This window comes from Pipistrellus kuhlii, unplaced genomic scaffold (assembly GCF_014108245.1).
Source record: "Pipistrellus kuhlii isolate mPipKuh1 unplaced genomic scaffold, mPipKuh1.p scaffold_m20_p_125, whole genome shotgun sequence".
Lineage (NCBI taxonomy): Eukaryota > Metazoa > Chordata > Mammalia > Chiroptera > Vespertilionidae > Pipistrellus > Pipistrellus kuhlii.
Window position 1 is genome coordinate 1 of NW_023425433.1, and position 24,852 is coordinate 24,852.

The 24,852-nt window shown below is 64.0% G+C and overlaps 1 protein-coding gene across 17 annotated transcripts; it reads left to right on the forward strand.

Annotated features, from left to right (window-relative positions):
• Positions 1-3,574: 3,574 nt before the first annotated feature.
• Positions 3,575-20,053, forward strand: DDR1 (discoidin domain receptor tyrosine kinase 1). Of its 17 annotated transcripts, none has more exons than XM_045580393.1 (18): positions 3,575-3,593; positions 10,729-10,855; positions 10,937-11,039; positions 11,232-11,460; positions 12,904-13,051; positions 13,202-13,310; positions 13,680-13,866; positions 13,951-14,197; positions 14,610-14,705; positions 14,822-14,973; positions 15,479-15,644; positions 16,263-16,373; positions 17,215-17,459; positions 17,572-17,699; positions 17,873-18,091; positions 18,449-18,683; positions 19,010-19,159; positions 19,266-20,053. In XM_045580393.1, exons 2-18 carry the CDS (start codon positions 10,771-10,773, stop codon positions 19,404-19,406), a joined length of 2,751 nt encoding a protein of 916 aa, XP_045436349.1. In that variant the 5' UTR covers positions 3,575-3,593; positions 10,729-10,770; the 3' UTR covers positions 19,407-20,053. The 17 variants fall into 17 exon arrangements, 15 of the variants coding, with proteins under 15 accessions (XP_045436349.1, XP_036290370.1, XP_045436352.1 ...); XM_036434477.2 differs by lacking the exon at positions 3,575-3,593 and adding an exon at positions 4,899-4,917; XM_045580396.1 differs by lacking the exon at positions 3,575-3,593 and adding an exon at positions 4,971-4,989.
• Positions 20,054-24,852: the final 4,799 nt, after the last annotated feature.

Consider the following 24,852-nt stretch of genomic DNA (forward strand, 5'->3'; position numbering starts at 1 on the left):
ACACACACAACCAACACACACACACCACACACACACACCACACCACACACACACCACCACACACACACACCACACACACACACACACACCACACACACCACAACACACACAAACCACACACACACACACAACACAACACACACCAAACACCACACACACCCACACCACACACACCCACACACCACACACACACACCACAACCACACCACACACACCAACACCACACACACACACCACCAAACACACACAACACCACAACACACACACACACACCACACACACACCCACACACACACAACACACCACACACACAACACACACACCACACTACACAACACACACACACACACACAACACCACACACACCACAACACACACACCCACACACACACACACCACACACACACACCACACACACACCACACACACACACACCCCACACACACCACACACACCACACACACCCCACACACCACAACACCACACACTCACACCACACACCACACCACACCATCACACACACACACAACACACACACACAACACACACACCACCCACACCACACACACCATACACACACCACCACACACCACACACACATCCACCACCACACACCACACACTACACCACACCGACACACACACACCACACCCTCACACACCACACACATCCACACACAACCACACACACTCACCACACACACCACACACACACACACCACACACCAACACACACAGACCACACACACCACACACACACCACACACACACACACACCACAAACACACACACCACACACACAATACACACAAAATACACACACACACCACACACACACACCACACACCGCACACCGCACACATACACCACACACACACCACACACACACCGCACACATACACCACACACACACATCACACACACCACCATACACACACACCACACACACACCAACACACACACACCACACACACACACACACACACACACAACACACACCACACACACCACACCACACCACACACACCACACCACACACACCACACACACCCCACCACACACACCACACACACCGTACCCCATCACACACCAACCACACACACCACACACACCACACCACACAACACCCACACCCACACACACCACACACACCATCACCCACACAACACACACAGGCCACACACAAACACACACACCACACACCACCACACACATGCACATGCACATACACCACACACACACACCACACACATCACACACACCCAACCACACACACACGCACACACCCACACCAAACACAACCACACCACAACCTACACACCCACCACAACACACACACACACAAAAACCCACACACCACTCACACCACACACCACACACCTACAACCACACACACATGCACACCACACACACACACACCTACACACCACACACACACCACACACAACACCTACACACACCACACACACACCACACACACACCTACCACACCAACAGACACACAACACACACATACCACACACACCACACACCGACATACACACACAAACACCAACACACACCGAACACACCACACAAGACACACACACACACACACACACACCGACACCACACCACACACCACACACACACAGACACACACCACACACCAACCACACACCAGACACACACACACCACACACACACCGACACCACAACACACACACCACACACATACTACCACACACACACACACACACACCAGCCCACACACACACACCACACCACCATACACACAACACACACACACACCACCACACACCACACACCACAACACACCACACACCACACCACACAACACCACACCACCACACACACACCACAAACACACCCACACACCCACACACACACACCCCAAACACACACCCACACACACACACCACACACACACACACCACACACCACACACACACATCACACACACACCATACACACTCACCACACACACCACACACACACCACACACACACCCACACACACCACACACCAACACACACAGACCACACACACCACACACACACCACACACCAACACACACAGACCACACACACCACACACACACCATACACACACACACGCCACACACACACACACCACACACCACACACACACCACACACACCACACACACACACACACCACACACCACACACACACCACACACACATCACACACACACCATACACACTCACCACACACACACACACCACACACCACACACACACCACACACACACACCACACACACACCACACACACACACACCACACCACACACACACACACCACACACACCACACACACCACACACACACACACCACACACACACACACATACAGGCATGCATACATACATATGCTTGTGTGTGCACACAGGCACCTGCCTGGCTCCCCCTCTGGACTCTGAACAGGCAGCTCTTCCTGTCAGACGCCTCGAGGCTGACAACCCTCTGTGACTGAGGATGAAGTGAGGTGGAACGGGTGACACCAGTGGCGCTGGGGCTGTGGGTTGTGCTGCGTCAGAGGGCCTGCCCGCTGCGCCGCCCGCACAGGACCTGCGGCAGGCCCCTGGGCAGGCCGCCATTCCCTCTCCATCCTGAGGGCCGGGTCTGGGTGCAGGTGCCAGTGCTCACTGCTCAGCCCCCGCCCCCCATGGTGCTGTGAGAGGTGCTTCCTCCTCCCTCCCTGCCCCTCCAGGTCCAATCAGCACCTTGGCTTTGGGGCCCTGGTTTCTAAACCAAGAATCAGACAACATTTCTGACAAGGACATTGGTACTTTAGAGGGGACAGGCCGGACTGTGTTTACATTGGGGTTATTCTTGAAAACTAAGGGTGACTTGTGGACACCGGTACAACTTGGGGAACCAGCCAGGAAACGCATTCTTGCCCAGCAGTATGGCCCAGCGGTTGAGCGCCAACCTATGAACCAGGAGGTCACCTCAGGAGGTGCCTGGATGGTGGCTCTGCATCCCAGTGGGGGGCCTGCAGGAGGCAGCTGATCCGTGATTCTCATCATTGATGTTTCTGTCTCTCTTCCCCCCCACCCCCTTCCTCTCTGAAATCAGTAAAAATATGTTTAAAAAGGAAAAAAAGAAACTGGAACTCTGGTTCTGCCCAGGGTGCAAAGACTGAGAGAACGTGGGGGACTCAGGAGACCTCCAAAGGACCTGCCAAACCATGGCAACCGTCCTTCTCCCGCCTCCTGGCGGTCAGTCGCTCCCGCCTGGACCGCCCCCTCGGCAGGACCTGCGCCCGCTGCGCCCCAGCAGCCCGTGAGCCTTCCCGGCCAGCCTCCCCCCTTTGTTCGGGCTCTTTGTCTGCGGGCTCCCTCCGGTTCAGTTTCTCGCGCTGGCCTCTCCCTCCTGTCTCGGGGCCAGGCTCTCCTCCCCCTCCGCGGGGCCGCCGGCTGCGTTGCCATGGTCACGTTGAAGCCGAGGCAGCTGGCTGGGGCAGCTGCTCCCGCCCCGCAGGGCGGACAAAGCCCGGCAGCATTGGCAGCTTCAGACCTGGGACCCCAAAGGCCTGAGACTGGGGGGACTGGGACCCAGGACTGAACGGGTGAGAGGGAGCCGGAGCTGGACTGGGAGGCCGGAGTGGGCCTGAGCCCGGCCTCCCCTGGAGGGCGGGACAGCGGTCCGGGCGGAGGCGGGCGGGGGCAGCTCGCCTGCTGGGGAGGCGGGAGGGGGAGCCTGGGCTGAGGGGCCGGGCCCCCCAGGGGCGTCTGCGGCCTCTGGGTCCCGAGCCCAGACCGGGAGCGACGCCGGTTCGCTCTTCCCGGGCCTGACCCGCCGCCCTCCCAGCCTCCGGCTCTCCGGGCGCTCCGGCCCCGCGCTCCCCAGCGGGGTCTCCGTCCGGCCTCTTCTCTTTGTCTTTGTCCCCGTCCCCTCGGTCCGCCGCTCGCTCCGGCCCGGCTTCCTGCCCTCTCCCGCCCCACAGGGCGCCCGCCCGCCCGCGTCCTCCCCGGACCCAGGCTCCCGCCTTCCTGCGTGCGTGCCCTCTCCCCGCCCGTCGCTCTCAGGCTCCCGCGCCCCCAGCCCTGCTCCCGGGTGCCTCCCGCCGCCCGTCCCCCCACCCCCGGGTGCCTCCCGCCGCCCGTCCCCCCAGGGTGCTTCCCGCCGCCCTCCCCACCCCCCCGCTCCACCCCCGTGCCTCCCGCCGCCCGTCCCCCCTGGGTGCCTCCCGCCGCCCGCCCCCGCCACCGGGACCGCCGCTCTGGGTGCTCCTGCTCTCCCGCGGAGAGCCCCCCTCCGGAGCGGGTTTCCCTGGTACCGGGAGTCAGGGCCTCGTCCGCCCCCACCCGCCCCACCAGCCCCGCTGCTCGCCCGGGAGGGCCGCCGCGGGGCCTGCAGCGCCCCTCCGCGCTCCGCCAGCCATCCCCGCCGCAGCAGGCCCGGCGGGGGAGGGGAGGCCCGTGGCCCGGGGGACAGAGGCCTGTGGAGGGGTGGCCGGAGGCGCGGGGTGGCCGCTCAGCCTTGGCCCCGCTCCGGGCCCCGGAACGGCTGGGGTTTCCCGCGCGGCCCCTGGGAATCTGGGCTCCGAGCCCCGCATTCCAGCCGGCTCAGCCGCGTCGGCTGTCAGCCGCGTCCCCCAGCGAACCGGCGTCACCCGTTAGGAATTCCTCCGGGGCGGGGGTCTCCGGGGTTTACGGTTCACTGCCCACGGCGGACCCCCGGCCCGCCGTGCTCCCCCGCCCCCGCCCGCGGCGGGTGTGGAAGGTCCCGCCCGAGTGCGAGGGGCCCGCCTCTCCCGGGCGTGGGGCCCCGCCCCCGGCCCCGCCTGCCGCCCAGGCCAGCGCCCCAGGTGAGGCTCCGGGACGCCCGGGCCCCGCCCGCCCGGCTCCGCCCCGCCCGCTCCCGGCCCGATCCCCAGACCGTCCCAAGGGGTAGGTGCTGGGCGCGGGTTCGGCGGAGCGGGCCGTGGGGCAGGCCGGCCTCGCGTCCCCTGCGGAGGGCGGGTGCGTCCCTTGGCAGGTGGGGCGCGCGGGCGACGGGGGCGCGGGCGGCGGGCCCGGGCCGCCTCTTCCCGGCGGTGCTCTGGGTGCCGGTCGCGGGGAGTCCGGTCCCGGGCCTGGCGGACGGCAGCTGGTGAGAGGCTCCGGGGACCGGAGGGGGCCAGGCGGAGACATGGCGGTTGGCCTGAGCGGGTGGGCGGACCCGCTGCCCACCTCCCCGCGGCCCGCGGTGCCTGCGTGTGTGCGGCCCAGGCTGGCTGCTCTGCCCCGCGCCTCCCCAACCCCGCTCCGGGCCAGCCCCTCTAGCCCCCAGCCCCCTCAGCCCCCTCCGGGCCAGCCTCTCCAGCCCCCGGCCCCCTCAGCCCCCTCCGGGCCAGCCCCTCCAGCCCCCGGCCCCCTCACCCCCCTCCCGGCCAGCCTCTCCAGCCCCCGGCCCCCTCACCCCCCTCCCGGCCAGCCCCTCCAGCCCCTCCAGTCCCCGGCCCAGGGCGCGTGGGGAGGCCTCCCGGGGACCCAGGGCCGGAGTCTGGACTGAGTCAGGGAGGAACTGGAGGGCCCAGGAGAGAGGGCGTGCGCCAGGCTTGGGGCAGAGTGGGGGGCATAGAGTGGGGCGCACAGAGTGGGGGGCACAGAGTAGGGGCACAGAGGGGCGCGGAGTGGGGGCATAGAGGGGTGCGGAGTGGGGGCACAGAGTGGGGCGGAGTGGGGGCACAGAGGGGGGCGGAGTGGGGGCACAGAGGGGCGCGGAGAGGGGGCACAAAGGGGAGCGGAGAGGGGGCACAGAGGGGGGCGGAGTGGGGGCACAGTGGGGCGGAGTGGGGGCACAAAGGGGTGCGGAGAGGGGGCGCAGAGGGGTGCGGAGACGGGGCACAGAGGGGGGCGGAGTGGGGGCACAGAGTGGGGTGGAGTGGGGGCACAGAGTGGGGCGGAGTGGGGGCACAGTGGGGCGGAGTGGGGGCGCAGAGGGGTGCGGATGGGGGCACAGAGGGGTGCGGATGGGGCTGGGGCAGGTGAGCCTCTCCCAGCAGACGCCTGCCCGCCGCCGGCCTGTGGGAACCTGCCCGCCACCTCCCTCTCCGGGCACTGAGCCCAGCGGGGCAGGGAGGCCGGGGCGCGGGAGGCCGGAGCGAGGCCTGGGAGGGGCTCTCCGGGGGAACCTGGGGCTCGGGGGGTGAAGGGCGCCGCGGACGCGGAGCGGAGGTGGGCGGGGACGCGGGCCCGCGGGGCCTGGGAGGCGGCGGGCGGGGCGGAGGCCTGGCTGCGGCCCCGCGGCCCGACAGCTGCTCCCGCCGCCGTCCGAGCCGCCGGCGCCTCCACTCCGCCAGGCGCCGCCCGCCCGCCGCCCGCCGCCTCCGGGGCCCCGCTCCGCCCGCCGCCTCCCGGGCCGCCCGCCGCCCGCCGCCTCCCGGGCCGCGCGAGGAGAGGTAGGGCCGCGGGGCGGGCGGGGGCCTGGCGGCGGGGACCTGGCGGGGGCCGCGCGGAGCTGCACTTGTCCCGGCCCAGGGTCTGCCTGCCCGGGGTGGGGGGTGGGGGGAGCCGGCCTCGGGCAGGCCCCGGCGGCGGGGCCCTCACGCAGCAGCGGCGCCTCCTGCCGGGCCAGCCCGGGCCTCCGCCCGCAGCTCCGGTTCCTGCCAGGGGCCTGGCCCGGACCTGCCGAGCGGCCGCCGCCCCCGGGCGGAGAGCGAGCACAGCCGCCCGCCGCCCGCCGCCCGCCGCCCCGCCCGGCCGGCCCGGCGCCCAGGCCCCGGAGCCCCGCTGGGCGGCACCGCCAGGCTGGGCCGCAGGGCGCCCCCCGCCGCCGGCTGCCCGGCGCCGCGCCCGGGAGCCCTCCCTGGCCGGTGGGGCGAGGGGGTGGCTGCGCCCGGCTCCCCGGCTCCTGCCCCCTGGGCTCCTGCCGGGCTCGCGGGGCCGCCCTGGCCGTCCGTCGCCCGCCCACAGGTGTCTGGGCCGCTCAGGGCAGGCGGTGCGCACGGAAGGCCGAGGGGCGGGCGGCTGTCCGCCTGCGGGGCTCTGTGCGCCGCGTGCCGCGTGTGGGGCACCCTCCCCGAGGCTGTGTGCCCAGCCCATCCAGCCTCGCACTCAGCGGGCTCCAGGTGCGGGGTCTGGAGTGTCCGTGTGAGAGTGTCTGTGTGCGTGTGTCTGTGTGCGTGTGTCTGTGTGAGAGTGTCTGTGTCTGTGTGAGAGTGTCTGTGTGAGAGTGTCTGTGTGCGTGTGTCTGTGTGTGAGTGTCTGTGTGAGAGTGTCTGTGTGAGAGTGTCTGTGTGAGAGTGTCCGTGTGTGAGTGTGTCTGTGTGAGAGTGTCTGTGTGAGAGTGTCTGTGTGAGAGTGTCTGTGTGTGAGTGTGTCTGTGTGAGAGTGTCTGTGTGAGAGTGTCTGTGTCTGTGTGAGAGTGTCTGTGTGAGAGTGTCTGTGTGAGTGTGTCTGTGTGAGTGTGTCTGTGTGCGTGTGTCTGTGTGCGTGTGTCTGTGTGAGTGTGTCTGTGTGAGAGTGTCTGTGTCTGTGTGAGAGTGTCTGTGTGCGTGTGTCTGTGTGTGTCTGTGTGTCTGTGTGACAGTGTCCGTGTGAGAGTGTCTGTGTCTGTGTGAGTGTGTCTGTGTGAGAGTGTCTGTGTCTGTGTGAGAGTGTCTGTGTGCGTGTGTCTGTGTGCGTGTGTCTGTGTGAGAGTGTCCGTGTGAGAGTGTCTGTGTCCGTGTGAGAGTGTCTGTGTCTGTGTGAGAGTGTCCGTGTGAGAGTGTCTGTGTCTGTGTGCGTGTGTCTGTGTGCGTGTGTCTGTGTGCGTGTGTCTGTGTGAGTGTGTCTGTGTGAGTGTGTCTGTGTGAGAGTGTCCGTGTGAGAGTGTCTGTGTCTGTGTGAGAGTGTCTGTGTGCGTGTGTCTGTGTGAGTGTGTCTGTGTGTCTGTGTGACAGTGTCCGTGTGAGAGTGTCTGTGTCTGTGTGAGAGTGTCTGTGTGCGTGTGTCTGTGTGCGTGTGTCTGTGTGAGTGTGTCTGTGTGTCTGTGTGAGTGTGTCCGTGTGAGAGTGTCCGTGTGAGAGTGTCTGTGTCTGTGTGAGAGTGTCTGTGTGCGTGTGTCTGTGTGAGTGTGTCTGTGTGTCTGTGTGACAGTGTCCGTGTGAGAGTGTCTGTGTCTGTGTGAGAGTGTCTGTGTCTGTGTGAGTGTCTGTGTATGAGTGTGTCGAGTGTCTGTGTGAGAGTGTCTGTGTGAGTGTCTGTGTGTGAGTGTGTCTGTGTGAGAGTGTCTGTGTGAGTGTCTGTGTGTGTCTGTGTGAGAGTGTCTGTGTGCGTGTGTCTGTGTGAGTGTGTCTGTGTGAGAGTGTCTGTGTGTCTGTGTGAGTGTGTCTGTGTGAGAGTGTGTGTGTCTGTGTGAGTGTGTGTGTCTGTGTGAGTGTGTCCGTGTGAGAGTGTCTGTGTCTGTGTGAGAGTGTCTGTGTGAGAGTGTCCCTGTGAGAGTGTCTGTGTCTGTGTGAGTGTCTGTGTGAGAATATCTGTGTGAGTGTGTCTGTGTGTGAGTGTGTCTGTGTGTGTGTCTGTGTGTGAGTCTGTGTGAGAGTGTCTGTGTCTGTGTGTGAGTGTCTGTGTCTGTATGAGAGTGTCTGTGTGAGAGTGTGTGTGTCCGTGTGTAAGTGTCTGTGTTAGAGTGTCTGTGTCTGTGTGAGAGTGTCTGTGTCTGTGTGAGAGTGTCTGTGTGAGAGTGTCTGTGTGTGAATGTCTATGTGAGAGTGTCTGTGTGAGTGTGTCTGTGTGTGTGTGTTGGGTGTGAATATGTCTGTGAGAGTCTGTGTCTGTATGTGAGTGTGTCTGTGTGAGAGACAGTGTGTGTGGGTGGGTCTGTGAGAGTGTCTGTATGTGAGTGTGTCTGTGTGAGAGTGTATGTCAGTATGTCAGTGTGTGTCTGTGTGAGAGTGTCTGTATGTGAGTGTGTCTGTGTGAGAGAGTGTGTGTGTCTGTGTGAGAGTGTGTGTGTGTGTGTGAGTGTCTCTGTGTGTGTGTGTTTGTGTGTGTGAGAGTGTCTGTGTGTGAGTGTGTGTGTTTGTGTGTGTGTTTGTGTGTGAATATATCAGTGAGAGTGTGTGTGTCTGTATGTGAGTGTGTCTGTGTGAGAGTGTCTGTATGTGAGTGTGTCTGTGTGAGAGACAGTGTGTGTGTCTGTGTGAGAGTGTGTGTGTGTGTCAGTGTGTGTATGTGTGTGTGTGTCTCTGTGTGTGTGTGTGTGTCTCTGTGTGTGTGTGTGTGTGTGAGAGTGTCCATGTGTGAGTGTCTGTAGGTGAGTGTGTCTGTGTGAGAGACAGTTTGTGTGAGTGTGTCTGTGTGAGAGAGTGTGTGAGTGTGTGTCTGTGTGTGTGTGTCTGTGTGTGTGTGTGTGTTTGTGTGTGTGAGAGTGTCCATGTGAGAGTGTCTGTGTGAGAGTGTCTGTGTGAGAGTGTCCGTGTGAGAGTGTCTGCATACACAGCGGGTGAGTGTGTCTGGCAGGGGAGGGTGTCCAGCCTCCAGGTTGTCATTGGCTGTGCGGGGCAGGGCGGTGGGTGGGTGGGCTGTGGGCCTGCCTCCTGGGTCTGGCCCAGCGGAGAGAACGGGGGATGGGAGGCGGGGAAGGGTGGCCTGGCGCCGTGTTTCTGAGCCTGCCTATCTACCCCTTGCTTTGTGTTTCTCGCCTGCCTCCCTGCCCCCCACCTCCCATCCCCTGCCCGTCTGTGTCTCTGCCCGGGCTGTGTCTGCCCGGCTCCTCTTGCCCGTCTGGCTCTGATGACTCATCTGGGGTTGGCAGGAAGGTTACTCAGGAACAAGGGCCTGCTGTTCTGACGGGGTGGGGGGGCGGTTTGTGGTGGAGAGCGGCACCCAGGGTTCCAGGCCCCTATGGGTGGCTTCTGGACCCCAGGGGACTAGGTATGATGCCTCTGGTTCTAGCTCTGACTGGATGCAGGGTGCCCTCCGTAACTCAGCCCTCAGCTGCTGCTTCAGAGCTGTGGGGTCTCAGCTGCCTCTTACATTCCTGCTTAGAGCATTGTGGGAGCAGCTGGAGGAGGACAAAAGGATGGGGGAGTGTGCCCCACTCCTCCTACACCCTGGAGTGACCTTCAGAAAGTGGGGACTGGGTGGTCAGGCCAGGAGGGAAGGCACAGCAGGAAGAGCTGCAGTGTGCAGGGTGGTCCTGGGGGTCCCTCAGGGTTCCAGGGCTGGGAGTTCAGTGCGGACCTGGGAAGAGGACAGGCCAGGCTGCTCTTCCTGACTGGGCTGGAGGGGTCCCCCTGCCTGGGCTGGAGGGCTCCCCCTGCCTGGGCTGGAGGGGGTCCAGGGTTCATTAGGAGGCGCCGTTGGGACGGGTTCCGCCGGGAGGAGCTGCCTGGGCCTCCGGGGGAGAGCAGGCTCGCAGACGTCCCTGGCACAGACCCGGGAGGGCCCAGGATGGGGCCTGCAGCCTGCACTTCTCCATGTTTCCCGGTGCCGCCCAGACCTGGCCTGGGGTCACACTGCGCTCGTAGGCTACAGGGGCTGTGAGACTGGAGGGCGCGGGGCCCTCACTTGTCTAAAAAACGGGGGCTCCTAGGTGGGGAGGGGAGAGATTAGCCCAGGGTCTGGTTCCCGGGAAGCATTCTAAAAACATGGCGGGTGCTGTCAGACAGCCCCGTCCTCTTACTTCATTCTCCCCAAGCAGCCCGTGCTGCCTCTCTCTGCTGTTGCTGGTGGAGACCCTGGCTCCTTGGTTGCCCTTTAACTTACCCCTTCCCCCCATTTTGTTCCCTGTAGAGATGCTGCCCCCACCCCCTTAGGCCCAAGGGATCAGGAGCTATGGGGCCGAGGGCCCTCTCATCTCTGCTGCTGCTGTTCTCCGTGGCAACTGGAGGTGCCGACATGACAGGACATTTCAACCCTGGTGAGGAGGCGGCTCTGGTGCCTGAGGGTGGGGCCTGGGAGACAGTCAGAGGCAGGACCCTCACCTGCCTGTCCTCACCAGCCAAGTGCCGCTATGCCCTGGGCATGCAGGACCGGACCATCCCGGACGGGGACATCTCTGCCTCTAGCTCCTGGTCAGACTCCACGGCGGCTCGTCACAGCAGGTACCTGGCTCTCCGGGCAGGGCGGCCCTGGAGGTTAGCTCCTGGGTCTCTGCTTGCCCCTCCAGCCCCTCTGCGCAAGCCGAGGCTTCTGAGAGGGCCCGTGCCCGTGAGACCCCGCAGTCCTGGGGCTTTAAACTAGAGCCAGAGGCAGACCCAGGCCAGGTGCTCCTGTGACCTCCTGCCCCCTCCCAGGCTGGAGAGCAGCGATGGGGACGGGGCCTGGTGCCCGGCAGGGCCGGTCTTTCCCAAGGAGGAGGAGTACCTGCAGGTGGATCTGCGGCGGCTGCACCTGGTGGCTCTGGTGGGCACCCAGGGGCGGCACGCTGGCGGCCTGGGCAAGGAGTTCTCCCCCAGCTACCGGCTGCGCTACTCCCGGGACGGCCACCGCTGGATGGACTGGAGGGACCGCTGGGGTCAGGAGGTGAGGCTGCAAGGGGACAGCCAGGAGGGTGGCTCTCTTCTCCTCCACCTGTCCACGGACCACCCTCCGGTCCACACCCTCTCAACCCAACCTGGACGCTGTCCAACCTGGGGGGTTTCAAACTTACCGTCAGCTTCCCAAGCTGAGCTTGAGTCCCACACCCGCCCAGCCCGGCCCCCGCCCCCTCCCCATGTCCTCCAGCTCAGGAGCTGGCACCATATGTGCCCACTGGGCGGCTCAGGCCAGGAGCTAAGATGATACCCCGACTCTGTTCTCTCACCTCCTGCTTCCAACACATCAGCAAGGCCAGTCTGTGCTGCCTCCTGCTGTTTCCTGCCTCCACCACTCCCCCTTCTCCCCCTCTTCCACCTGCCGGGGCGAGCCCCACCTTCCCCACCCCATCCCGCTCAGTGCGGGCTGAGGTCCCTAACTGTTCTCCCTGCTCCTGCCCGTCCTGCCTGAGTCAGAGCTCGCCTTGGAGGCGGCGTCAGTGTCCTTCGGACGAGGCGGTCAGGCAGGCCCGCACAGGCGTGCCCCTCCTCCACCCTGAGGGCCCGCAAGCCTGGCAACCGGGGACCACCGGGCAGCGGCAGCTCATCCCGGGCTGACCCCTGACCTTGTCCCCAAGGCCTCCTTTTCTCTGACTTCATTCATTCATCCATTCATTCAATCCTTGCCCAAGGAGTGAGGATATTTTTTCCATCGATTTTTAGTGAGAGTGGAAGGGGAGAGGCTGTTAGATGTGCTGTGAGAGACTCGCCACCAAGGCACGCACCCTTGACCAGGAATCGAACCTGTGGCTCTCTGCTGCCCAGGCGGAATCTCTTACCTCTGAGCACCGGCCAGAGCTCTCTGACTTCTTAGTGAGCCAGCAGCCCAGCCCGGCTCCCTTCCCCGCCACGCCCTCCCTGCTGTGTCTTCTGTCCCAGGCTCTCCTGTGTCTCGCTCTTTCCAGCTTTAATAAACTCCAAATAAAAAAACTAAAAAGGAGATACATGTCCGATGGGCCCAGTGGCTGCCACCGCGGTCAGCTCCACTCGCAGGAAACACCACGTGGCCGCCTGGCCCTGGCCGTGCCCGTTCCCTGGCCTTGCCCACTGGCCACCCTGGTTTTCCGGCCGTTTGTGGGCCAGCTAGGCTCATCCCACACCTTCAGCATTTTCACTGGCTCTTCTCTGTCTGGAAAGCTCCTCCCGCCCCATGTCCACCCCCTGTCCAAGGCTCGCCCTGCCCCCCCCTCTCCCCCAGATGTCACCTTGGCCAGCCTCTTCTGGCCACCCCCTCTCCCACTGCCCCGGGCCCTCTGCCGCCTCACTCTGCACAGCTGTCTCCTGTGGCCCTGGGCACCTGCAGAGTGAGCGGAGGGCTGGGGGCTGGGGCGGGAGCAGGTGGCGGGATGCAGACCTGCCTTTCCCACCCACCCACCTGTCCCCCGGCTTGCAGGTGATCCTGGGAAATGAGGACCCGGGGGGAGTGGTGCTGAAGGACCTTGGGCCCCCCATGGTGGCCCGACTGGTCCGCTTCTACCCCCGTGCTGACCGGGTCATGAGCGTCTGTCTGCGGGTGGAGCTCTACGGCTGCCTCTGGAAAGGTGAGCTGTTCAGGGGCTCCTCCCCCAAACTGGGTCCCTGTCCTGCAGGTGGGGGGAGGGCCGGGGGAGGAGCTGCATTCTGAGTGAAGAGGGGACTGGCCAGCATGGCCTCCTCCAAGCCCGCCCCATGCCCCCTCCCACCCTGCCCAGATGGACTGCTGTCTTACACGGCCCCTGTGGGGCAGACGATGAACTTGGCTGAGGCCGTGCACCTCAATGATTCCACCTACGATGGACACACCACGCACGCCGTTGGCGGGTGAAGAAGCGGGCCCTGCTGGCGGGGCCTGGGGAGGGAGGGGAGTACAGTGGGCGGGGCGGGGGTGCGGGTAGGTAGTCATGCAGTGAGATAGAATGGGGAGGCGGGGTCAGGTGGGCTAAAGGGACAGGACCAGGACTGAAGGCCAGCAAGGCGACCAGTAGCTCATGTGACACTGGAAGTAGAAAAAGGCACCCCTTTGCCGACACCTCAATGTCACAATAAACACGCACGTCGTGGGGGACGCGCAGCACGTGGCTCCGAGGACCCGTCCTGTCCTGGTGGTGGGAGAGCGGTGAGGCCGGGCCAGGGGCCGGCCGCCAAGCACTGGCTCGGACGCTTTCTTCTCTCCCCGGCCGCCGCCCGCAGGCTGCAGTACGGCGGGCTGGGCCAGCTGGCGGACGGCGTGCTGGGGCTGGATGACTTTCGGGAGAGCCGGGAGCTGCGGGTCTGGCCGGGCTATGACTATGTGGGATGGAGCAACCACAGCTTCCCCGGCGGCTACGTGGAGATGGAGTTTGAGTTTGACCGGCTCAGGGCCTTCCAGGCCATGCAGGTGAGTGTGTGCGCTCCCGGGGGCGCCGGGCCGGGGGTCCCGGGCGCTCCGCCCGGCCTTGCCCCATGCCCTCTCCCTCCCCAGGCTCACTGCAACAACATGCACACCCTGGGAGCCCGCCTGCCCGGCGGCGTGGAGTGTCGCTTCAAGCGGGGCCCGGCCGCGGCCTGGGAGGGGGAGCCTGTGCGGCACGGCCTGGGGGGCGGCCTGGGGGACCCGCGCGCCCGAGCGGTGTCGGTGCCCCTGGGCGGCCGCGTGGCCCGCTTTTTGCAGTGCCGCTTCCTCTTTGCTGGGCCGTGGCTGCTCTTCAGCGAGATCTCCTTCATCTCTGGTAAGCCCTGATGTCGCCTAGTCCCCGACACCTGCCCCTGGCACCCACCCAGGACACTTCCCAAGCAGGGGTCTCCCTGTAGTGGCAGCCCCCCCCCCACCTGTCCCTGTCCGTCTGTGGTGAGACCCCAGGACTGGTGTTGGCCAGTGTGACGCTGGCTGCTAAACACCGAAACACTGCTGGCTGGGAAGGAGCCCATCTCCGAGCCCCGCATCTTCCCGCAGCCCAGCAGCTAAATGGTTAACGCCCAGCACAGCCAGGCCTCCCGCCCGGCCCATCCCTCCTCCCGTTCTGATTGGTTGGGACATGTGTTGAGTGTCAGCCCTGTTCCCACTGGCCTCCCCCTGGTTCTGCAATCCCTGCCCTGCCCGGCTGCCCTGTCTGCCTCCCTCTCTGTCTTCCTTCTCCCCAGATGTTGTGAACGAGTCCTCCCTGGCTCTGGGGGGCACCTTCCCACCAGCCCCCTGGTGGCCACCTGGCCCACCTCCCACCAACTTCAGCGGCTTGGGTGAGCAGCCTGGGCCTCCTCAGGGTGGGTCCTGGGCACCACTCCCCCGGCACCCCAGCTTGGGTGGGGAGCCTCCTGCCGCTCTGATCCTCCTCCGCCCTTTCCTCCCACCCCAGAGCTGGGGCCCCGGGGCCAGCAGCCCGTGGCCAAGGCAGAGGGCAGCCCGACGGCCATCCTCATCGGCTGCCTGGTGGCCATCATCCTGCTGCTGCTGCTCATCATCGCCCTCATGCTCTGGCGGCTGCACTGGCGCCGGCTCCTCAGCAAGGTGGGCGGGGCTTCGGGCCTGGCCCCACCCCCACCCCACCCCCGCGTCTGCAGTCAGGGTCCGTCTAACCAGAATAATTAGAGGGGTCGCTGAAGAGACGCTTATGGAAGTGTGGGTGGGGTGCATGGAAATCCAGGGGTGCTGGGGCCTGCGGGCCAGTCACCACAGTGTCCTGGCTGCTTGCTGCGAGGAGGCAAGCCTGGAGGGAGGGCGGGAAGGGGAGGGGGAGCGGCGACCCCCTGTCCAGGGCTCCGGACTCGGCACGCGGTGGGAAAGGGTGGAGCTGCAGGGCCCCGGAGAAGTGTGCAAACCCCACACCCATGTCTTCCCGGGAGTTGGCGGCTCACGTTGACCATGTGGACTGTCAGACTGGGGTCCCATCTGCGGACTCGAATGCTCTGGAGCTGGGTTCGCCGCCTGTGGGTGGTGTTCAGTGCGCCACGCAGGCAGGCAGTGAGGATGGGAGGAGGGAGCGGCAAGCAGCTCACACTGCCTTCTCGCCAAGGCCGAGCGGCGGGTCTTAGAAGAGGAGCTGACGGTTCATCTCTCTGTCCCTGGCGACACCATCCTCATCAACAACCGCCCGAGCCCTCGAGAGCCACCCCCGTACCAGGAGCCCCGGCCTCGTGGGAACCCAGCCCATCCTGCCCCCAGTGTCCCCGGCGGCTCCGGTAAGCCCTCGCTCCTGTCTGCCTCCGTGCTCTCCGCCTGTTCTCACTGTGCTCCTTTCCCGTTCCCGTGCTTTTATGTCGCCCCCAGTTTCAGCTCCTTTTCTTATTTCCGTGTCTCTGGTCACGGCCCACTGCCTTAGGATCTCACTCAGGGCTTCCCACACACCTGCCACCCACAGCCCCAGCGGCCTCCTGTCCCGTCCACACGCCGCCCTGCTCTCTGCTGTGCTCTCACTGTGTCTCCCGCCCCTCCTTTCTCCTAGACACACCCTGTTCCTTCCACCCACCACCATCCGCCACCCCCACCTCATGCACATATCATTCATCATTCCTCACGTACCTGTCATTCTCCCACCCACCTGCCCATTTGTGCATCACCCGTCCACCGTCCAGTCATCCCTCCACGCATCATCCCTCCACGCATCGTCCCTCCACACATCGTCCCTCCACCCGTCTCTCCGTGCTTCCATTCACTATCCTCCCAGCTGGCCAGCGTGCTCCGCATCGTGCTTTATTCTCTCTCAGTACATTGGTCTCGCCCTGTTCCTGGTCGCCTTGTCTGTCTAGCCTTGAGTCTCACCCCTTCCCCGTGTCCCCCACCCCTCCTTCTCCCGACAGCGTTGCTGCTCTCCAATCCGGCCTACCGCCTCCTTCTGGCCACTTACGCCCGTCCCCCTCGAGGCCCGGGCCCCCCCACACCCGCCTGGGCCAAACCCACCAACACCCAGGGTAAGCCCCTCTCCTGGACTCCGCCAGGCCTTTACGGGACAGGGAAAGGGCCTCACACCTCGCACTGCCCTCGCCTCACTGGCCTCTCTCCCGAGCTCCCATGGCCTCTCTTGTGCCCTAACTCTCCTCTGCTCGCCCTCGGGCCTCTCCGGAGCTGAGGAGGGGAGCTCGCCCCCAGCTCTCCCCCCCTCCCCTCTTCGGCTCTCCAGAGCAGAGAGGCGGGCAGGCTCTGCTGTGACTCCTCTGTTCTCCCCTCTCCAGAGCTCCGAGGAGGAGGGCCTCTCCCTGGGTGCTGGCCCTGCCCCCCCTGTGTCCTCTCCGCAGCCCCGAGGTGAAGGCTCGCCCCTCCTCTGTCTGCCTCCCCTCCTGGTGTCGCCTTCTCCTTGTTCCCCTCCTCCAGGGCCGAGGGGGCTCTGCCCTCCTGTCTGTAGACCCTGTTGTGCGGCCTGAGGGACGCCCTCCCGCTGTGTGCCTGTCTCTGCTTGTCTCTGAGCTCGGGGTGTGGTGGGGGGGATGGGAGCAGGGAGGAGCCAAGGCTGAAGGTGGTTGGGGGTGGGGGGCTGGAACAGTGGAGTGAGAGCGAGGAGCCGGCAGCGGGACAGGCGGGAAAGTGGAGGGTGCGGCGCACCGGCCTTGGTGAGGGGCGGAGGCCGAGCTGGGCGCCGGGAGGACACGCACAGCCATCGGTGCCCGGGAAGCCCGGCCCCAGCTCTCCCCGCCGCCCGCAGCTTCTGTTTGAGGACAGAGGGAGGCAGACCAGGCTCTGACCCAGCAGACTGGGAGGCTGGGTGCGGGCGTGGCTCCCGGCGGCTCCTGATGCCTTCTCTCCTTTGCCCTGCAGCCTGCAGCGGGGACTACATGGAGCCTGAGAAGCCAGGCGCCCCGCTTCTGCCCCCGCCGCCTCAGAGCAGCGTCCCCCACTACGCCGAGGCTGACATCGTCACGCTGCAGGGCGTCACGGGGGGCAACACCTATGCCGTGCCCGCGCTGCCCCCCGGGGGCGCGGGGGACGGGCCCCCCAGAGTGGACTTCCCTCGGTCACGGCTCTGCTTCAAGGAGAAGCTAGGCGAGGGCCAGTTTGGGGAGGTAAGGAGGACGCCGGCCGTCGGGAATGCCGGGCCGTCCGGGGCTGGCACTGCGCACTCGGCCCTGGAGCAGGAACCGCCGCCCGTGACATCGCCCGGGACCCTCTCTGCAGGTGCACCTGTGTGAGGTGGAGCGCCCTGAGGAGCTCGTCAGCCTCGACTTCCCCCTTAGTGTGCGCAAGGGGCGCCCCCTGCTGGTAGCTGTCAAGATCCTGCGGCCGGATGCCACCAAGAACGCCAGGTGAGCGCCAGGTGGCGGCTGGGAGTGGAGGCGCGGCCACAGAGCGATCCAGGAGCGCATGGCGGAGACAGCAGAGGGGTGTCCGAGGAAGGCACCCCAGGAGTCAGCCTGTGCCGCGGGCGGAGCAGGGCTGTGCAGGCCACACACGGCCCTCTCGCCTTCCCCCGCTCCAGGAACGACTTCCTGAAGGAGGTGAAGATCATGGCGAGGCTGAAGGACCCAAACATCATCCGGCTGCTGGGCGTGTGCGTGCAGGACGACCCTCTCTGCATGATCACCGACTACATGGAGAACGGCGACCTGAACCAGTTCCTCAGTGCGCACCAGCTGGAGGACAAGGCGGCCGCGGGGCCCCCCGAGGGCGGGGAGCCCGCCCGGGGACCCACCATCAGGTCAGCCGCTGCCCAGCAGGCCCCGCCCTGAGAGCGCCAGCCTGGGGGCAGAGCGCGGGGTGGGAGGCACACAGGCTGGGGAGGGCCCGGGACCAGGACCGAGGGGCGGGGAGGCTGGCCTGCCTGCTTCAAGGCCCGGAGGGACTTGGACCCGTCAGAGTGCCCTGTGCCCGTCACCTCACTGCCGAGCCTCGGTCAGGTGCACAAGAAAGGCAGCGGCTCCCTGGGGTCAGGTGACCACAGTAGGGTGGGGCGGGCACTGACCACACCTCCCCCTGGTACTTCCATCTTGGCATTGCGGCTGCCCTGGGGATCTGTGAAGCTACCAGTGACCCTCTGTCCGTGCCCCCCACTCAGCTACCCGATGCTGCTGCACGTGGCAACCCAGATCGCCTCGGGCATGCGCTACCTGGCCACACTCAACTTTGTGCACCGGGACCTGGCCACCAGGAACTGCCTGGTTGGGGAAAATTTCACCATCAAGATCGCCGACTTCGGCATGAGCAGGAACCTCTACGCTGGGGACTACTACCGGGTGCAGGGCAGGGCGGTGCTGCCCATCCGCTGGATGGCCTGGGAGTGCATCCTCATGGTGAGAGCCTGCAGGGGCGGCCTCCGAGCTCATCCATGGTGAGGGTGTGGCTCGGACCCGAGAAGCACGGAGGACGGAGGGAGGGAGGGCCGCCGGGAGGGCCCGGAGACAAGAGTGGGTCTGACAGGTGGAGTGGGGCAGAGAGCAAGAGACCAAGTAACGGGGCGGGGCTAGAGCTAGAGGAAGGGGAGTTGGGAGTTAGTCGAGATCAGGAAATGGGGGCGGGAGGGGGAGGCCGAGCCGGAGAAGCAAGGCGCAGAGGGCAGGCCCCGGGCCGAGGGGGCGCGAAGGGCGGTCTGCTGCCCGATGCCTTACCCACGCACCAGGGCAAGTTCACCACGGCCAGCGACGTGTGGGCCTTCGGGGTGACCCTGTGGGAGGTGCTGATGCTCTGCCGGGCCCAGCCCTTCGGGCAGCTGACAGACGAGCAGGTCATCGAGAACGCAGGGGAGTTCTTCCGGGACCAGGGCCGCCAGGTGAGAGGGCTCCGCTCGGCCCCGGGGGCGGGAGGCGGGGCCGCGGCAGGAACCAAGGAGCATCTGCCCCTCGCCTTCCTCACCTGCTCCACCTGCTCCACCGTAGGTGTACCTGTCCCGGCCCTCCGCCTGCCCCCTGGGCCTGTACGAGCTGATGCTCCGGTGCTGGAGCCGGGAGCCGGAGCAGCGGCCGCCCTTTGCCCAGCTGCACCGCTTCCTGGCAGAGGATGCACTCAACACGGTGTGAGCCCTGTGCCAGCCCCCCTGGAGCTTGGGAGCCGGCGCCAGCCAGAGGAGCCAGCGGCCACCTGCCCCCGGCCTCGGCGAGGCAGTGCGGCACAGGGGCGCCTCCGGGAGCTGACCCTCGCCGCTCCCGCCTGGCGGCCCCGGCGGACCTGTGGCCAGACCCTCTGAGGCCTCTGGCCGGCCCTGGGGGAGGCCCGGGGCAGACGCAGGGCAGACACTGGACGTGGCCCTGGAGCCGCCGGGCCCCTGGACAACACTGGTTCTTGGAGGGAGGCGGCCCCGCCTCTCCCTCCGTCACACACTGGACCCACTGGCTGAGGACTGGGGAATTGAGGGCGACGCCAATCCTCAGAAGCACTGGACCCGGGGGCCTGCCTGCCCGCCACGCCACCTCTCCCGCCTGTAGAGCTAGCACTCCTTGAAGCGGGCGTTTCTGTGGAATAAACATTGGAATCGGGACGGGGAAACGCCCGTGGCCCTGGGTCTGGCATCTCTGTCGTAGCTGCCACGTTGGTTTTTCTATGGTCACTTGGGGTTTGTACATTTTTGGCGGAAGAGACAGATTTTTACACTAATATATGGATCAAGCGCAGTGTAATGTTAACCCCCTGCACTAGGCAGGTGCCAATAAAGGTTGAGTTTTCCACAGCCATGAGCAGGTTTCTTGGGGTTTTGGTAAAATCTCCTCCTGCCGTCCCATTTTCTTTCTTCCTCCTCCTCGTCCTCCCCGACCCCCTCCCCTCTGTGCGCTGCCCGGCAGGTGCTTTGTGTCCTGGCCGGGCCCGCCGGCACCGGGGTGTCTGAGCTCGGCAGGAGATCTGCCGGAGGCTGCGTCTGGACCTGGTCTGACCCGGCGCCGGCGGGCCTGAGCTCCCCGCACTCCGCTGTGACCCCCACGGGGTGTGCACAGGGTGATGCGGAGTTTGTACCAATGTTAAAAAGTTCGATGCCCGGGTTTTTAGAACATATTTAATAGCATCCAGCAGCAGTCGTAACAAGTGCCTGATGTTTCTGTGGAGGTGGGCCGTGCAGACACGGTGTCCGTCAGGGGCAGTCCGCGGGGTTTGCTCACTCACGTGGAGCAGGTGCTGCGTTTCACTAGAGGTCAAACGGGCCTGTCCTCTTCCCGCCTCTATTCCGCCCGCCCTCCCCAAGTCCCGCTGGAGAGGCTCACCCGGACTAGGCTGGTCAAGTGTGCGAGCCGCCCAGTGGGGGTCGTGCTGGAGCCAGAAGCAAGAGCCTGACGGCTCAGGCTCCGAAGGGCGAACCATCACCAGCAGAGCAGTTAACGGGAAGGTCAGACTTGGCTGGAGAGGGAAAACCAGTTGCAAGTACTAGCAAGGCAGCACGCCTCAATGGCGTCCTTGTGAATATGGACCCGGGACCCAGGAGCCAGCGGCGTGCATGGAGACCGGTCCGCTCCGGCGGGACCCGGGCCTCGGGGGCCAGGAGGCGGCAGAGGAGGAGCCGAGCCGCGGTGAGGGGCGGGTGGGCGGCCGCTGCGCTGAGCCTGGAGCTGTAGACAGCGGTTTTCTCCCCTCCCATCTCGTGGCACACAAACTAATTGTAAAATTCGGTGGCACACTAAAGAAATTAGTTTTTGCTCACCTGGCCAAAAAACTCATTCACACTGGACGGCTATGGTGTTGGATGCAATGTTATTTATTTATTTATCTTAGAGAGGGGGCGGGGGAGAAAGGGGCTGACTGTTGGCTGTTCCTGTGCCCTGACCCGGGTTAACTGCAGCCTCCACAGGAGGACGGCGCTCTGGGCGGAGCTCCGGGCCAGGCTGGCGGCCACTGGGTCCGCGGGAAAGGCCATGCCCCCGGCCAAGAGTCAGGTGCCCCCTCCTAACAGTCCCGCGGCACACGGAGCCCAGTGCGCCTCCGTCTCGGAGTGTCCTGGCCCGTTCCCCGATGAACGGCAGCCGCACCGCTCAGCGCACAGCCGGCACCTGGCTCACGCCGCGCCCTCCCAGCCCGGCCGACCACGGAGCCCTGTGCACATGCTCCCAGCTTCCCTTCACCCGCCCTCCATCCCGCACTGTCCCTCCTGCTGGACAAGGACAGGGTCCCGCGGGATCCGTGCCTGCTCCTCCTTTGGGCCCCGGCCTCTCAGCTCCCCCTGGGCCTCTCGCCCTCCTATGGCATGGCCTTCAGAGCACGTGTCCCCCACCTGGGGCACAGCGCCCCTCTGTCTGCCTGGGGGCGTCTGCTTGGCCCTCAGCAGACACCCGACCTGCAGGAGCTCACGTTCCCTCTTGATGCACTCTTATTTCAGCACTTACGACAGGTGTGATTCTAATGGTGCTTTTAAGGAACAGACTCCTCTCCTGTGTGCATGCACCATGCTCCTTACATATCACATCTCACTTAACCCTCCCTGCAGAGGAACTAGCTAACTGCCCCACCGCACAGGGAAGAGTCCGCAGGTGAAGGCACTGGCCCAACGCGGCACAGCTGCAGGGGGGACAGCTACAGAGGGGACACGGCTGCAGCGGGGGGACAGATGCAGAGGGGGGACAGCTACAGAGGGGACACGGACAGATACAGAGGGACACGGCTGCAGAGGGGGACACAGATACAGAGGGGGGACAGCTACAGAGGGGGGACAGCTACAGAGGGGACATGGCTGCAGAGGGGGGACAGATGCAGAGGGGGGACAGCTACAGAGGGGACACAGATACAGAGGGGGGACAGCTACAGAGAGGGACACAGCTACAGAGAGGGACACAGATACAGAGGGGGGACAGCTACAGAGGGGGGACACAGATACAGAGGGGACACAGATACAGAGGGGGGACAGCTACAGAGGGGACACAGATACAGAGAGGGACACAGATACAGAGGGGACACAGCTACAGAGGAGACACAGCTACAGAGGGGACACAGATACAGAGGGGACACAGATACAGAGGGGACACAGATACAGAGGAGACACAGATACAGAGGGGACACAGATACAAAGGGGGGACAGCTACAGAGGGGACACAGATACAGAGGGGGGACAGCTACAGAGGGGGGACAGCTACAGAGGGGGGACAGCTACAGAGGGGACAGCTACAGAGGGGACACAGCTACAGAGGGGACACAGTTACAGAGGGGGGACAGCTACAGAGGGGACACATAGAGAGAGGGGACAGCTACAGAGGGGACACAGATACAGAGGGGGGACAGCTACAGAGGGGACACATACAGAGAGGGGACAGCTACAGAGGGGGGACAGCTACAGAGGGGACACAGATACAGAGGGGGGACAGCTACAGAGGGGACACAGATACAGAGGGGACATAGATGCAGGGGGGACACAGATACAGAGGGGGGACAGCTACAGAGGGGACATAGATGCAGGGGGGACACAGATGCAGAGGGGGGCACAGATAAAGGTGACACAGATGCAGGGGTGACAGATGCAGCGGGGACACAGTACAGAGGGGACACAGATGCAGGGGGGACGCAGATGCAGAGGGGACTCAGATGCAGGGGGGACACAGATACAGAGGGGACACAGATGCAGGGGGGACGCAGATGCAAGGGGGACGCAGATGCAGGGGGACGCAGATGCAGGGGGACGCAGATGCAGAGGAGATGCAGATGCAGAGGGGACATGGCTGCAGAGGGGACACAGATGCAGAGGAGATGCAGATGCAGAGGGGACACAGATGCAGAGGAGATGCAGATACAGAGGGGACACAGATGCAGAGGAGATGCAGATACAGAGGGGACACAGATGCAGAGGAGATGCAGATGCAGAGGGGACACAGATGCAGAGGAGATGCAGATGCAGAGGGGACACAGATACAGAGGGGACATGGCTGCAGAGGGGACACAGATGCAGAGGAGATGCAGATGCAGAGGGGACACAGATGCAGAGGAGATGCAGATGCAGAGGGGACGCAGATGCAGAGGAGATGCAGATGCAGGGGGACGCAGATGCATGGGGGACACAGATACAGAGGGGACACGGCTACAGAGGGGACACAGATGCAGAGGAGATGCAGATGCAGGGGGACGCAGATGCAGAGGAGACACAGATGCAGGGGGACGCAGATGCAGAGGAGACACAGATGCAGAGGGGACGCAGATGCGGGGGGGACGCAGATGCAGAGAGCAGTGCTGCTGAGAAACAGACTCTGGGCTCCTGGATCTCGGCTTGGTCTCCAGGACGCTGCCTGAGGAGGCGCCGCTCACTCTACATCTTAGGCATGCGGGACGTTTGGGCCGGACACATGGTGTTCCCCGGGCAGGATGGCTCCCCAGAATCTCTGTCCATCAGAGTCACAGGGTGAGTCCGCAGACGAAGGTGGAATGACAAAGTTGGGAATTTACTGAAGAGCAAGCACGACTCTGAGTTCCTTCCGGTTATAAAGGCTGCAGCTTTTTGTGCCTTGCTTTCCTCTCTGATTGGCCACTATTCCCATTTGATGTGGTCACTATAGCAACTCCTGAGCTCAAAGGTTAAACCTCACATGGGACATGTGAGGCCCTCCTTTAGTTTGTAAATATAGACTTTTGGCTACTCCCAGTTACCTTGTTTTATGGGAATGTATCTTTTGCAGTTCTGTAGCCCCGTGTTACTTCCATGGACCCCTTAATTTAAAAAATTCCCTACACCTGCTGAAACCGGTTTGGCTCAATGGATAGAGCGTTGGCCTGCGGACTGAAAGGTCCCAGGTTCGATTCCGGTCAAGGGCATGTACATTGGTTGCGGGCACATTCCCGGTGGGGAGTGTGCAGGAGGCAGCTGGTCGATGTATCTCTCTCATTGATGTTTCTAGCTTTCTATCCCTCTCCCTTCCTTTCTGTGAAAAATCAATTATATATATATATATATATATAAAATTCCCTACACCTGCCTTCTTCACCCCCAAATTCCTATTTCAACAGCGAGTTTGGAGCACAGGCTGGATAGCCCTAAACCAGGCTCCTTCTACAATCAGCTCTAGAGGCCCAGGCTGACTGCTCCGAAGTTCAGTTCCAGGAACTGCTCAATTCCTGCAGGAGCGCGTGCCCCGAGCAGGACACCGAGGAGGAGCCGGTTCTCCCGCACTGCTCAGCAGGTAGCCACTGCTGAGCACCGAGACGGGCAAGTGTGCCTGAGAACTAAGTGTCAGTGTCTGTGCTGAAGGAAACAGCTACAGGTGGCTAGCAGTCCGAGCCTCAGAGCTCTCCTCACATGTGGCCTGGCCTGCCCGCCCCACCGTCTCTCTCGCACAGCACGAAGCATAGGCCCTAGTGGAGTCTTACTCATGCAGGGCAGCTTCCACAAAGGTGGCACAGGGAATGCCGTTTTGTACTCTGCTTTCCTCTCCCTCCTGACGGCTGGTGCGGAGCGCCAGGCCGCCGCTGTGCCTCCTCCCCCGAGGGCTGCCTGTGTTCTTCACGCGGCAAAGAGCCACCTCACAGCCAGTCCCAGCGACGACGCCCGGCTGTTCCCGTTGGTTTCAT

Excerpts from the sequence above, each read along its gene's own strand:
- DDR1 (XM_045580393.1), top strand. The coding sequence starts at position 10,771 with ATGGGGCCGAGGGCCCTCTCATCTCTGCTGCTGCTGTTCTCCGTGGCA. Across the intron at positions 13,867-13,950 it reads GGGCCTTCCAGGCCATGCAG|GCTCACTGCAACAACATGCA; the intron begins GTGAGTGTGTGC and ends CTCCCTCCCCAG. Across the intron at positions 14,198-14,609 it reads CGAGATCTCCTTCATCTCTG|ATGTTGTGAACGAGTCCTCC; the intron begins GTAAGCCCTGAT and ends CCTTCTCCCCAG.